The sequence below is a fragment of the Tachysurus vachellii genome, chromosome 9 (genome assembly GCF_030014155.1).
Source record: "Tachysurus vachellii isolate PV-2020 chromosome 9, HZAU_Pvac_v1, whole genome shotgun sequence".
Classification (NCBI taxonomy): Eukaryota; Metazoa; Chordata; class Actinopteri; order Siluriformes; family Bagridae; genus Tachysurus; species Tachysurus vachellii.
The window spans coordinates 18,038,628-18,049,216 of NC_083468.1; the positions used below are offsets into that span (position 1 = coordinate 18,038,628).

General features: G+C 38.1%; 1 protein-coding gene across 7 annotated transcripts; it reads right to left on the minus strand.

Annotated features, from left to right (window-relative positions):
* Positions 1 to 4,375: 4,375 nt before the first annotated feature.
* bhlhe41 (basic helix-loop-helix family, member e41) lies at positions 4,376 to 10,509 on the minus strand. Of its 7 annotated transcripts, none has more exons than XM_060878049.1 (7): positions 10,341 to 10,509; positions 8,847 to 9,011; positions 8,266 to 8,694; positions 8,054 to 8,117; positions 7,802 to 7,912; positions 7,602 to 7,713; positions 4,376 to 7,390 (listed from the first exon to the last, which is right to left on the minus strand). In XM_060878049.1, exons 3-7 carry the CDS (start codon positions 8,325 to 8,327, stop codon positions 6,528 to 6,530), a joined length of 1,212 nt encoding a protein of 403 aa, XP_060734032.1. In that variant the 5' UTR covers positions 8,328 to 8,694; positions 8,847 to 9,011; positions 10,341 to 10,509; the 3' UTR covers positions 4,376 to 6,527. The 7 variants fall into 7 exon arrangements, with proteins under 7 accessions (XP_060734032.1, XP_060734033.1, XP_060734029.1 ...); XM_060878050.1 differs by lacking the exon at positions 10,341 to 10,509 and adding an exon at positions 10,156 to 10,267 and having other exon boundaries at positions 8,266 to 8,396; XM_060878046.1 differs by lacking the exon at positions 10,341 to 10,509 and adding an exon at positions 10,156 to 10,267.
* Between the last annotated feature and the right edge of the window lie 80 nt (positions 10,510 to 10,589).

Genomic DNA, 10,589 nt, shown 5'->3' on the forward strand with positions numbered 1-10,589 from the left:
TTATTGAGGTGCACACCATGAGTAGTATGACACAGACGTTTGTGATGATAGGCCAGAAATACTATTATATCATCTTGTAATTTGTAAAAGTACATTTTGCAAACACTATGCAAATTAGCAAAAAAATCCAGCATGGTGTAAATTATTAGACAGGGATAATTAGGCATGGATAAATTTATCCTTAACCAACGAATAAGAGGGCAAAAATATTTGAGTGTTTTTCTGAGAAATGGAGCAGAACATAAATGTTTCCACTAAAGTACTACCATAGCTTGACCCCTAATTTCCTACAATCCTACAAACATTTAACTTCATTCTTGAAATATTGTGCTAACTGAGAACGGATTACCTAAAAATTAAAAATCTTTATATGGAGGGGAAGAATGGATGGAGCCTTTCAATTTCTTTTTAAGAGTGTACCAAATAGTTGATTTGGACTCGCCAAATGTTAAGTAATGATTCCTTGCTTCACTGGCACTGGAAACTCTTTGGACTTCATATTGAGTGTTATCAGCAACAGATATTAAATGTAAATGCTACACCTGATATCATCAGTAGCTGTTATATCTGATTACTCCTTAGTAAAATAATCAGAGTATAACACTCACATGGCCATGGAACAACTGAGCAGACAATTATTCAATTGCTTTTTGGACCAAAAATAAAAAGTGCTGCAATGTCGTTCATCTGATATTGATGTAAATCCCCTCAAATTAAAGCTGAAAGTCAAAACTCTTAATTGCATTGTAGTAGACAGCTGATTTTGTCTAACAATTTTGTCAGTATCCAAATATTTGGACCTGACTGTAAATACATTGCAGTGTTTACATGTTATTATTTTAGAACCCGTGATCATAATTTATATTAATATAAAATACAACCTAAAGCCCAGAAAAAAAAAATCACTTAGAATTGTCTGTTTAATTTTCTACTTTGAATCAAGTGATTCTTGTTATTGGCTGACAGAAATTGGAACCTTGGTATTTAGTGTTTTGTGCCTGGTGAGATGCTTTTCTGCACACCATGGTTGTAAAGAGCTATAAAGCGTCACTACATTTTGTTCATTCTGATGTTTGATGTGAACATTAACTGAAGCTCTTGGCCTGCAACATGCTTGGCTGATTAGATAACTGCAAGTTTACAGGTGTTTCTAATAAATTCGACGGTTAGTGTTTATTCCAAGGTCAATAGTTTTCAGGAAAAGTGCTAATAGAGTTTAAAAAACTGCCAAAGAAGAACTCCCTCTCTGGCAGGACACGGTTTTATCCATGCTGTAATCTGATGCACTTCTCCAGTATAACCACTAGGTGGGGTTGTGCTCTAGGTAATAAAGTGGAAGTGGACTCCTCATTTTGCCTCATATGTGACTTTAGATTTTGTTCTCAGTCAGTGAGAAAAATAAATAAATAAATAAAAAAGGCTACTTCTTTAGACTTATTAGAAACTAAGGTTCATGTTGCAGTGTTAAAAGGGGTGCACACCTTATTCCAAAAAAAAATAAATAAATAAATAAATGCACCAGTTCACACTGACACACTGCATAAAAGTGAATGGTGATTCATTTTCTATATCAAAATGCTCCTGACAGTAGTTACTTAACTATTTTTACTTGTGTTAGGCTACACAGCAAATCGTAGGTTTATATTAATGGGTGCTAGAACCTTTTCTAGTCATTTATTAACATTGTGGCCTTCAGTATCAACACTTTCTATGAGTCATAGTTAAAGCTGTACTGTTCATACAAACTTTCAGATTTTATGCATTTTTATTAACAAAAAAAGCTGCATTTTTGTCTTATTTATAAACTCCACACAACAAAAGAGACACTGGTGAGGGGGTGATGATTTGTTTAATTAATACTTCTTTTTTTTTGGCAAAATTCTGTAAGGAATAAAACCCTTGTTACTGGAAAACAACCAACATTGCAGTTTATCCTCATTAATTATTTTCCAATTACATCACACCCCATTATATTGTATTCCTTACAATAATAAACATATACAATAATACTCTTCTGTGTAATAAACAGGACTCCAAGCCTCTAAATGCTACCAGTTAAGTAAACACAATACCTGATGCCTTTACTTTTACATTGCTAAAGGTAGCAAAATCTGTCACAGCTACAAAACCACACAGCTTTTCCTTTAAACAGCACTGGAAATGGCCAATGACTAAAGTTATTTGCCCATCCCTACCTCAAAGACTGATTTATAGTCATCTTGGTATTATGTCTCATACAATACCATATTTTTTCGTACTAGTTTCTTCTGGACTTCTGACGTTTTACAGTTTATATTTACTACTGAATAATGAGTGTGATGTTGTCGAGGTAGTTTTTTTTATTACACCACAGGGCTGTTAAATTCCCAAATCTAATTGGTCACATGGGTGTTGATTAATTTTCTATAACAACAGCCCTGGCAGTAGCTCCGGGCTCAAGATTTATATTAATGTGTTAATTCTAATGCATTATAATTTCTATAGCAACAACATGCATGGGGACCTGTATGTCAGAAATATGTATTTTTTATTTATTTAATTTATAAAAATAAATGCATAAATGTTGGTATTTGGACGTATTTAATACAGACATGTTTATTTTGAAAGGAATTTCTAGAGTCTGAGCTTAATGTACAGTCATTTTACATTTCCAGACATGGATAGTGTTCAGTACTTCTCTGTAACATGACAAACTGAATCTTTTTATAAATTAATAAATTATATTAAATTATACTCTAATAAATTAATTATGCACCTAAAAATGGATAAGAATCATTATTGGGGTGAGAAAAGTCCCTCTGACACCAGGCAAAACTGAATGTCTGTGTTGCCATGATTAGCTTTTTAAATTATCACCTATTCAAGCTCTAATACTGTATGTCTGGAAGTGAGAGACTGACTGCACCGTGCATCGCTGATGAGAAAGACTTTTAGATCCACATCAACCCTGATGCTGTGACCCCTGATTCATATGGGAAGCGCCACAAATAGTTTTACAGAACAACAAAAATGAACTGCCACCCAGTGTTTTTGCTACTTTGGAGGTTGTGTACTGAGACACAATGACAAGTGAATTGGAATAAAAGGCCATAATTCATCACACGTCACACACCCTGCAAACTGCCAAGCAGGGTTAGAATAATAGAGAACAAAATAGGTGTTTTGTACAGTAGGTATTTATAGTATTTCTGAGTCTGTAAGAGGATTTACACTGGATATTTCTAGTGTGTTATAATTGATCTGGAAAATCAGATTAAAATAACAAACGGCTGTTTCTACCATTTATAGATTATCTGCGATACAGTAATTTCTTGATAGGGTTATAATTTAGGAAGTTTCCTTTCAGAGAAATAAGGGCTTCATGTGTACACTAATATTTTTGGCCAGTGTGATCAACTTGTACTTTTGTTACAGCATGTAAACATTTTTCCCCAGGTAGCTGTTAAGTGCACTAAATCACGTTAAAATCTGGGTGTTGTTTTGCCCTGGAGTGAAAAGTGAGCAATCCTTTTTCCGTCTCATGTCACATGATTGGACCTAAGCCATGGCTTACTGTACATTCCAGTCCAATGACTTTCAAGTCACCTGATTTGTTCAGAAATAGACATCAAGTTACCATTAAAGTTAACCCCAATAAATATTTAGTATAAAATGTGTAGGCTTGTATTAACAGCGAACATGAGTCATGACTGTTGTCATTATTTTAATGTTTATTCATTCGTTCATTCATCTTCTGCAACTGTTTTATCCTAATCTGGATTGTGGTGAATCTGGAGCCTACTCCAGGAGCCCTGCGCACTATTACAAAGTTTTGAATCAGATAATCAAGCCCTAACATTTCAGAAGTCTCTGCACCTTCATTATGCAACTGTCATTGAAGGTCTGTGTTTGTTATACTCTTACATACCCCTTTAGCAAGTGAAAATATACTGAATATAGACAAATGTATCTAGATTTTCTTATTAAAAGATGACAAAAATGCCTGACATATTCATGTTCTTTTGCGAAATGATATGGAACAATTATTAGAAGCATCTAAAAATTGAATCATCTCATATTTGTCTTGTAATAATCACATAATAAGAAATGTTAGATAACATTCTCCATATTCAAGATATTAAAAACTTGCTGAGATAATTGCTGAAGATTTTAAGTCACTTCCCTGCAGTTTTTGTTGTCCCTATGGCTAACGCATATGAATCAGCTCATCAGCTGATGCTCATGGCCTTCACAAGTTGGATCAGGTGTTCACGTGTTAGGGAATGATGGAACTTACCCCAGCTTAAAGGATAATGCAGTACAATGTGTAGTAAAAGTGATCAAATGAGACAGCGTCAGTGGGTGTATAGAAATAATCCATTAAGAAAAAGGGCACTTGTTAGTCTTTGAGCTTATATTTATTTGACAACTGTGAGCAATAGTTTATAACAGCAGTAGTGTAAAGCGTTAGCGAAATGTGCAACATTTGCTTAGGTTTATTCTTTATAAAATCCAAAGATTTCTTCTACAACATAAACATTGGACATTTTTGCGTATTCACAAACTATTTACATACACATGCCACTACATAGGCAAAAAGACAGTTGAATCAAAGAGGCTATAAGGGGCCTATAAAATGTTTTTTATGCAAATTTTGCTTAAATACACATATGCTCACACCCACTGGAAAGGTATTGGTTGCAGTCAATCTAATATTGATCAGTCCATGTAATAAAAGCCCTCATTTTTTCCTATTTTTCTCCAATGCAAAGGTAATATGCGTTCTTGAATGGTTATGTGCAATGATCACATACATTACACATGTTCTACAAAATTCCCAATCACTTTAGATCTTGTGTCAATAATCAGCTCTGAAATATATTACAGACAGTATTGTAGTAAATCAAAAGCTTAGGTTGTAATAATAATATTTAAACCGATGCAGTGATTCTTGTTTTGGGAACTAACTTTACTAAAAAATATTGGGATTAATAGCAGTATGCAAAAAATTTATTTGCCCTAATCAGTGAGTCAGACTACTAGTGAATTAAAATAAGCTTTTCAAGATTAACTTGCAAAAACATTTACTGTATAGCAGAGCTGTCAGAAGAATTCGACTGAAATTTGTTTAGCTTTAAGCTATTATAGTTTATTTCAGTATTTATACATTTAATCCAAGACTTGCCTTTTAATCATGAGGATTTCTTTAAGAAAATATATACTGTATATATAAATTACAGGCAGAATACAAAGGGTAATGGATTATAAATAATGTGTGAGAAGAGTTTTAGAGGAACAAAGAAGGCATCAACAAGTGCACTTTACCTCGTGGATCTACTTTTATCAGAATATTTACAAACGTTCATATCGACAGAAAACAGATTACATTCAATATCAAAGATCCACAAGGTGCTAACATATCTGGAGATGCATGTCCTATACAGTAGCTCTCCACATACTGAGATGTTTTATTAAATGGGGCCACATGGACCACTCCAGATTCATGTGCTAGACTAAATTGGACTTTCATGAGAAAATCCCTGTGGAAACTGTGATTCCATAAGCCTTACTGTCTAGAAAATTGTATAGCTGTCAAATTATTTTAGAGGGTGTCACAATGGTGTAATATCACAAATACTTGTACAGATTGCTTATGAATGACAAGCCAATGCTAAGCCAAAATATCCAGAGTGTAATTTCACACATCACTTAAACTCAAGGTCAAATGAGTTCTAAGTGAGAGAGATAGAACTGTTAGAACAGTAAGTCAAAGGACTTACAAGGCTACTCACAAGTTCTGCTTGACTACAGTTGAAAACTACTTTCATCCTAACAAAGATTATTCAGTTCACTGCACTGCCCCTACCAGAGGAGCATCTGTAGGAATGAAATTGGCTCTCAATGCGAAAGTATCTTGAGGTATTTAAGTAACTCTTTCAAGCACTGAAGATTAAAACGTGAAATAAGAATCTCACTATCAGTGGTAAATCCTGTAGGCTAAAATCTACCAAAAATAAAGCTGTTCCTAAAAGTACTGCATCAGTCGTTTCAGCTTGCTTGAGGTCACTGTCATACAATACATCCAAGATGCCAGCATGAATCCAAATCAATAATAAGAGGTGCAGTAGGTTATAATTCAGCGATCAATTCGACAGTATTGCACATATACTACGTTTCCTCAGCAAATAAAAACAAATCCTCAATTTAACCGATTTTCAGATATCTGCTATAGTCAATAGACAGACTGTATGCTGTTGTCAGTCAGAGTCCATTCCCAATCCAGTGTCAGCATTCAGTGCAAAAGGCACTAGGTTTTGTTCCAATGTCCCCTGTTGCAATGTCCCTACACAAAGACCTGCTCAAAACCCTGTTTTGCACACACTTTCAGCTCCAAAATAAAGAATAACAAATAACTGCTTTTATCGGTAAATCCATAGAAACACTACAGGCCACAGAGTACTCGATGATGATTAAATTAAGGAATAGATAAACACACAATGTCACAAGCCAACAAGAGCGCGCGAAAGGTCAAGTGTCCCTTTAGGCTTTTAGCCTGTAGTGCTGGTTTCCTGGATCTGGTCCTCCATAGGATCGTGGTCTGAGTTCTGTTCCTCGTCGGTAAGGGAGGACGCAGCTACCCTGTTGGATTGTTTTGCCTCGTTAGGGGGAGAAGGGCAGTCTTTTTCTTGTGAAACTGCCCCGAACCCCAGGCTTTTCTCGAGAGAGCCTCCGGGGAAAGCAGCAGCTGCGGCGGCTGATGTGTGCGCAGTGATGCCGGGGTAGAGCCACGGGAAAGGCCCGCTCAGCGCTGGGTATACTAACTTCTCCAGACTGCTCTTATCGAAAATAGGCATGTAGGACCCAGCTGCCGACGGGTTTATGAAGTAAAACGGCACGCAGAACGGAGTCTGTTGCCCCACTCCAGCCATCCCCATCAGTGAGTTCATAAACGCTAAGTTTGGCTGCTCCGCGGTTCCTGCGCTGCTGTTCTCACTCCAGCTCATTTTGGGCTTTTTGGCGACGCGCTCGTCCCCGAACTCTTGCTTTATTTTAACTCCACCGACTCTGACTGTGTCGCATGCTTTTTCGGCTCTAGCGTCGTTTTTGTCGGTCTCGCCACCGTATCCGCTGTCGGTGTCCGTGTCGTTCTCGTTGGCCTCAGGATTCTGAGTCCTCTGGATGACGGGAACGCAGTTGGTCTGTCCGTCTCTCTCCTGTGCGCCTAACTGCGGCTGCACGAGTCGCGCCAAAACTTTGTGCAAATGCTCGATGAGCTGCGTGCACCTCTGCTCACAGCTGGTCCACTTCTCCACGGTGCTCAGGTACTTCAGCACCTCTTTAGCGCATGCTTGAAATCCCGAGTGGAAAGCGTCCAGGTCTGCGCGGATGGAGGACTTTAGCGTACGGTCTCCTGATCAGACACAAAGGACATCGATTTATAGCACTCAGGTTCATACCCATGTGCACACACGTTTCAGACAAAGTCACTTTACATGCTGTTAGGTTCGCTCATGTAAACGTAACTATCAGTGTGTGTGTGTGTGTGTGTGTGTGTGTGTGTGTGTGTGTGTGTGTGTGTGTGTGTGTGTGTGTGTGTGTGTGTGTGTGTGTGTGAGATTTACCGTTCTGCAGTGCCAGGATCTTCTGGTGCTGCTGCTCAGTGACAGCCGTCAAAGCGTTCAGGTGTTTCAGAGTTAACTCCAACACAACCGCCTTCTCCAAGTGACCCAGTGTCTACAAATATACGCGTTTCATGACATAAACCTTATAATCGAGGTCGCACACAAACAATAGAATAAACCCAAAGATGTAGATTTTATACCGTTAATTTAAGGTGTTCTGGTAATAAGTCTTTTAATTGTCCAATACATTCATTAATCCGGTCCCTCCGCTTCTTCTCTATCAGTCTGTGCGGTAACTTATAAGCGTCCTGCTTTAAATAAAACACAATCAGACAACACAAAGTTGTGCAAATGTGAATATGGTTTGGTAAACATCTTAGTAAAAGTGACACGGTGAACAAACATGATTTCCAGTCACCTGGCTGTGAACAATGGCTCGGATCCACACTCACCTTTCCTTCCTCTCGCTTCATGCCCCTTTTTGACTTGCAGATATAAAGAGACGAATAATCGACCCTAAAAAAAATAAATAAAAAATAAAAACAAGCTAAAAATCCCAGATCCTAGGACGCTGATCCATTTAAATCATATCATGCAATTGGCAAACGGTGCTTTGTGTTCATATATAAATAGTTTTTTTTTTTTTTATGAAAGACAGCATTACCCCAGGAAGTCTGCGTGATCGAGGAACGCTCTGTCCTGCAGTCGGGATATTCTTTCATCCATAACTTTTCACCTTCTCTCATCCGCTTCTTTGGCAGAGGTGCGTGTGTTATTCCGAGCAGACCGAAAGTGCTAGGAGAGCAGAGAGAGAGACAGAGTGAGAGAGAGAGAGAGAGAGAGAGGGAGAGAGAGAGAGAGAGAGAGCCGTGCGTTATGTCCGGTAGCACAGCGCTTCAGAATGACGCCGAGCTCAGCGCGAGCTGCCACTATGCACGGGAACCAGAGCGTGCGCGCGCCACCGCCCGGAACTGCTGCGAGCTCACGTGTAAACGGCACCCGCTCGAAAAAGTCTGCTCGCTAATTAGCGACCTCTCGAGACCCCGCGCCGCCGCAGAAAGCGTCTACAGTCCGTGCAACCAATCAGAGACAGCTGTCTGACACACAGATGACGACACTGTGATGGCTATTCATAAATAGATAGATAGCTAAAGATAAAGGAGGGGTTTAAACTACAACACTAAACTTACATGGTCCTAAAGCCAATTTGAACCTTTCGGGATCGATGGGGGGGAAAAAAACTACCGTTAGATCTAGTGAACACCCTGCGATCAGAAATCCGATCGTGTACACCAGTGAGGCGCGCGCACTCGTGCTGCGTGCTTTAACACGTGCGCTATGGCTCCTGTAGTGCACTCACACTAAGGGGCTGTTCCGTTCAGGTGCACCCTCACGTGCCCCTGTGTGAACCTGTAGACATACACAAGACATGCTTTTCTACTGTTTTGCAATAGTGATTAGGATAAAAAAAAACAACTCCACCCTCCAATACGTTGTTTACATGAAAATATTTAAGATGTTTATACTGATTTTGGTGCCAATTAGTTGGTTGGTGAAGGATTTTAACGATTCTTGTGAGAAGTTAATGGTCTTTTGCTGTGCTGACATCACAGGTGGAAATTTCTTAGGAAAGCATCACAAACAAAAGTGATAACACTTTTCTCTGTTTTTTCACTGGAAGCTTCTAAAAAGAATAACATTAAATTCAAAAATAATAATTCTGCATATGTAAGTAAAGAAAACTGCAAACTCTTAACACTCAAACTCCCAGAATGCTTTGCATCTATTTAACAGGGTAGTGCTGAATTATGGCAGAGACTCTGTGAATTGACAAGTTAATGTAAGCAATAGCATGAATGATGAAGTCTTGGAACCTTATCTGTTAGAGCTGGTAGTCAGACAGCATTGTGGGACATGTAGGAAAAAAGTAAAACAGACCTACATGTCAATGAAAGTAGAATAAACTAATATATATATATATATATACATTGGCTATATTTGCTTTGATATTTCTGCAATTAGAACAGAACATGCATTTGTTTATGTAATAAATATTACAAAATAGAAGTATAATTTTATTAAAAGATGATGTGATTGGCTTTCTTGTGTTAACATCTACTTGCCCTTTTGGTACAATGACAAATTGTAGCATTAAAAAATACAAGAAGGTTTGAGTTGTGTAAGTGTTGTTGGCAAATTGAATCAATAAATACAATCAAATCTTCAGTCATTTTTTAATAAATCATAAAAAAGGTGATCCTTAGACTATATCTGGACTCCTATAAAGTAAATCAACAAGGTTTGTGTGTCTAACATGTGGCAAGTAGACATAAATTTTAAACATAAGAGTCGATCGTTTAAAAAAGTCAACAAAATACAAATTGATGTAAAAATGTGTGTAATAAATAACATGCATATTATTAGAAATTACATATACATATTTTCCATTTACTGCATGTTCATGAAAACGTTCATATATATTATATCATATACATCATGGCGCACTGAATATACAGTACACTACATATATCTAATATATTAAAACCAAACTCACAAACATGTAGCTTTTGTAAAGAATTGTTTGTATCCCCCCTCACATGCCTGTAGGTCACATTACTTCTCTATGGGTATCATGTGACAATTTGGGTGTTGTGAACTGTGAACACTTGGCAGGAATCCAGATTCGCCCACGTTTGACTGTGATGTGGGATGTTAATGCTAATTATTAACTCACAGCACCTCTTCCTCCTTCTCCTGTTTCCCGGCTCTGTTTGCTGCTGATGTTATTGTGGTCGTGTGTTGGAGTCCCCCCTTTCAGTCTTCTCTCACCGCTCCCTCCTTTTCCTGTTCTCCACTTCTTGCTGCTCTATATGTGGCTCTCAGGCAGTTCAAAATGTTTCCATATTAGTTCAGAGCCCTCTTTGATTCCAAATAGCTGCAGCCGAGCGGGCTGGCTCGGAGAGGAACCCCAGGCAGGGAGGGGAGGAG

Bases quoted from the DNA above. Each gene is read 5' to 3' on its own strand.
- bhlhe41 (XM_060878049.1), bottom strand. From the start codon at position 8,327: ATGGATGAAAGAATATCCCGACTGCAGGACAGAGCGTTCCTCGATCAC. The intron at 8,118-8,265 runs GTAATGCTGTCT...TATTTTTTTTAG, and splicing joins GATCACGCAGACTTCCTGGG to GGTCGATTATTCGTCTCTTT. The intron at 7,913-8,053 runs GTGAGTGTGGAT...TTTTATTTAAAG, and splicing joins TGAAGCGAGAGGAAGGAAAG to CAGGACGCTTATAAGTTACC.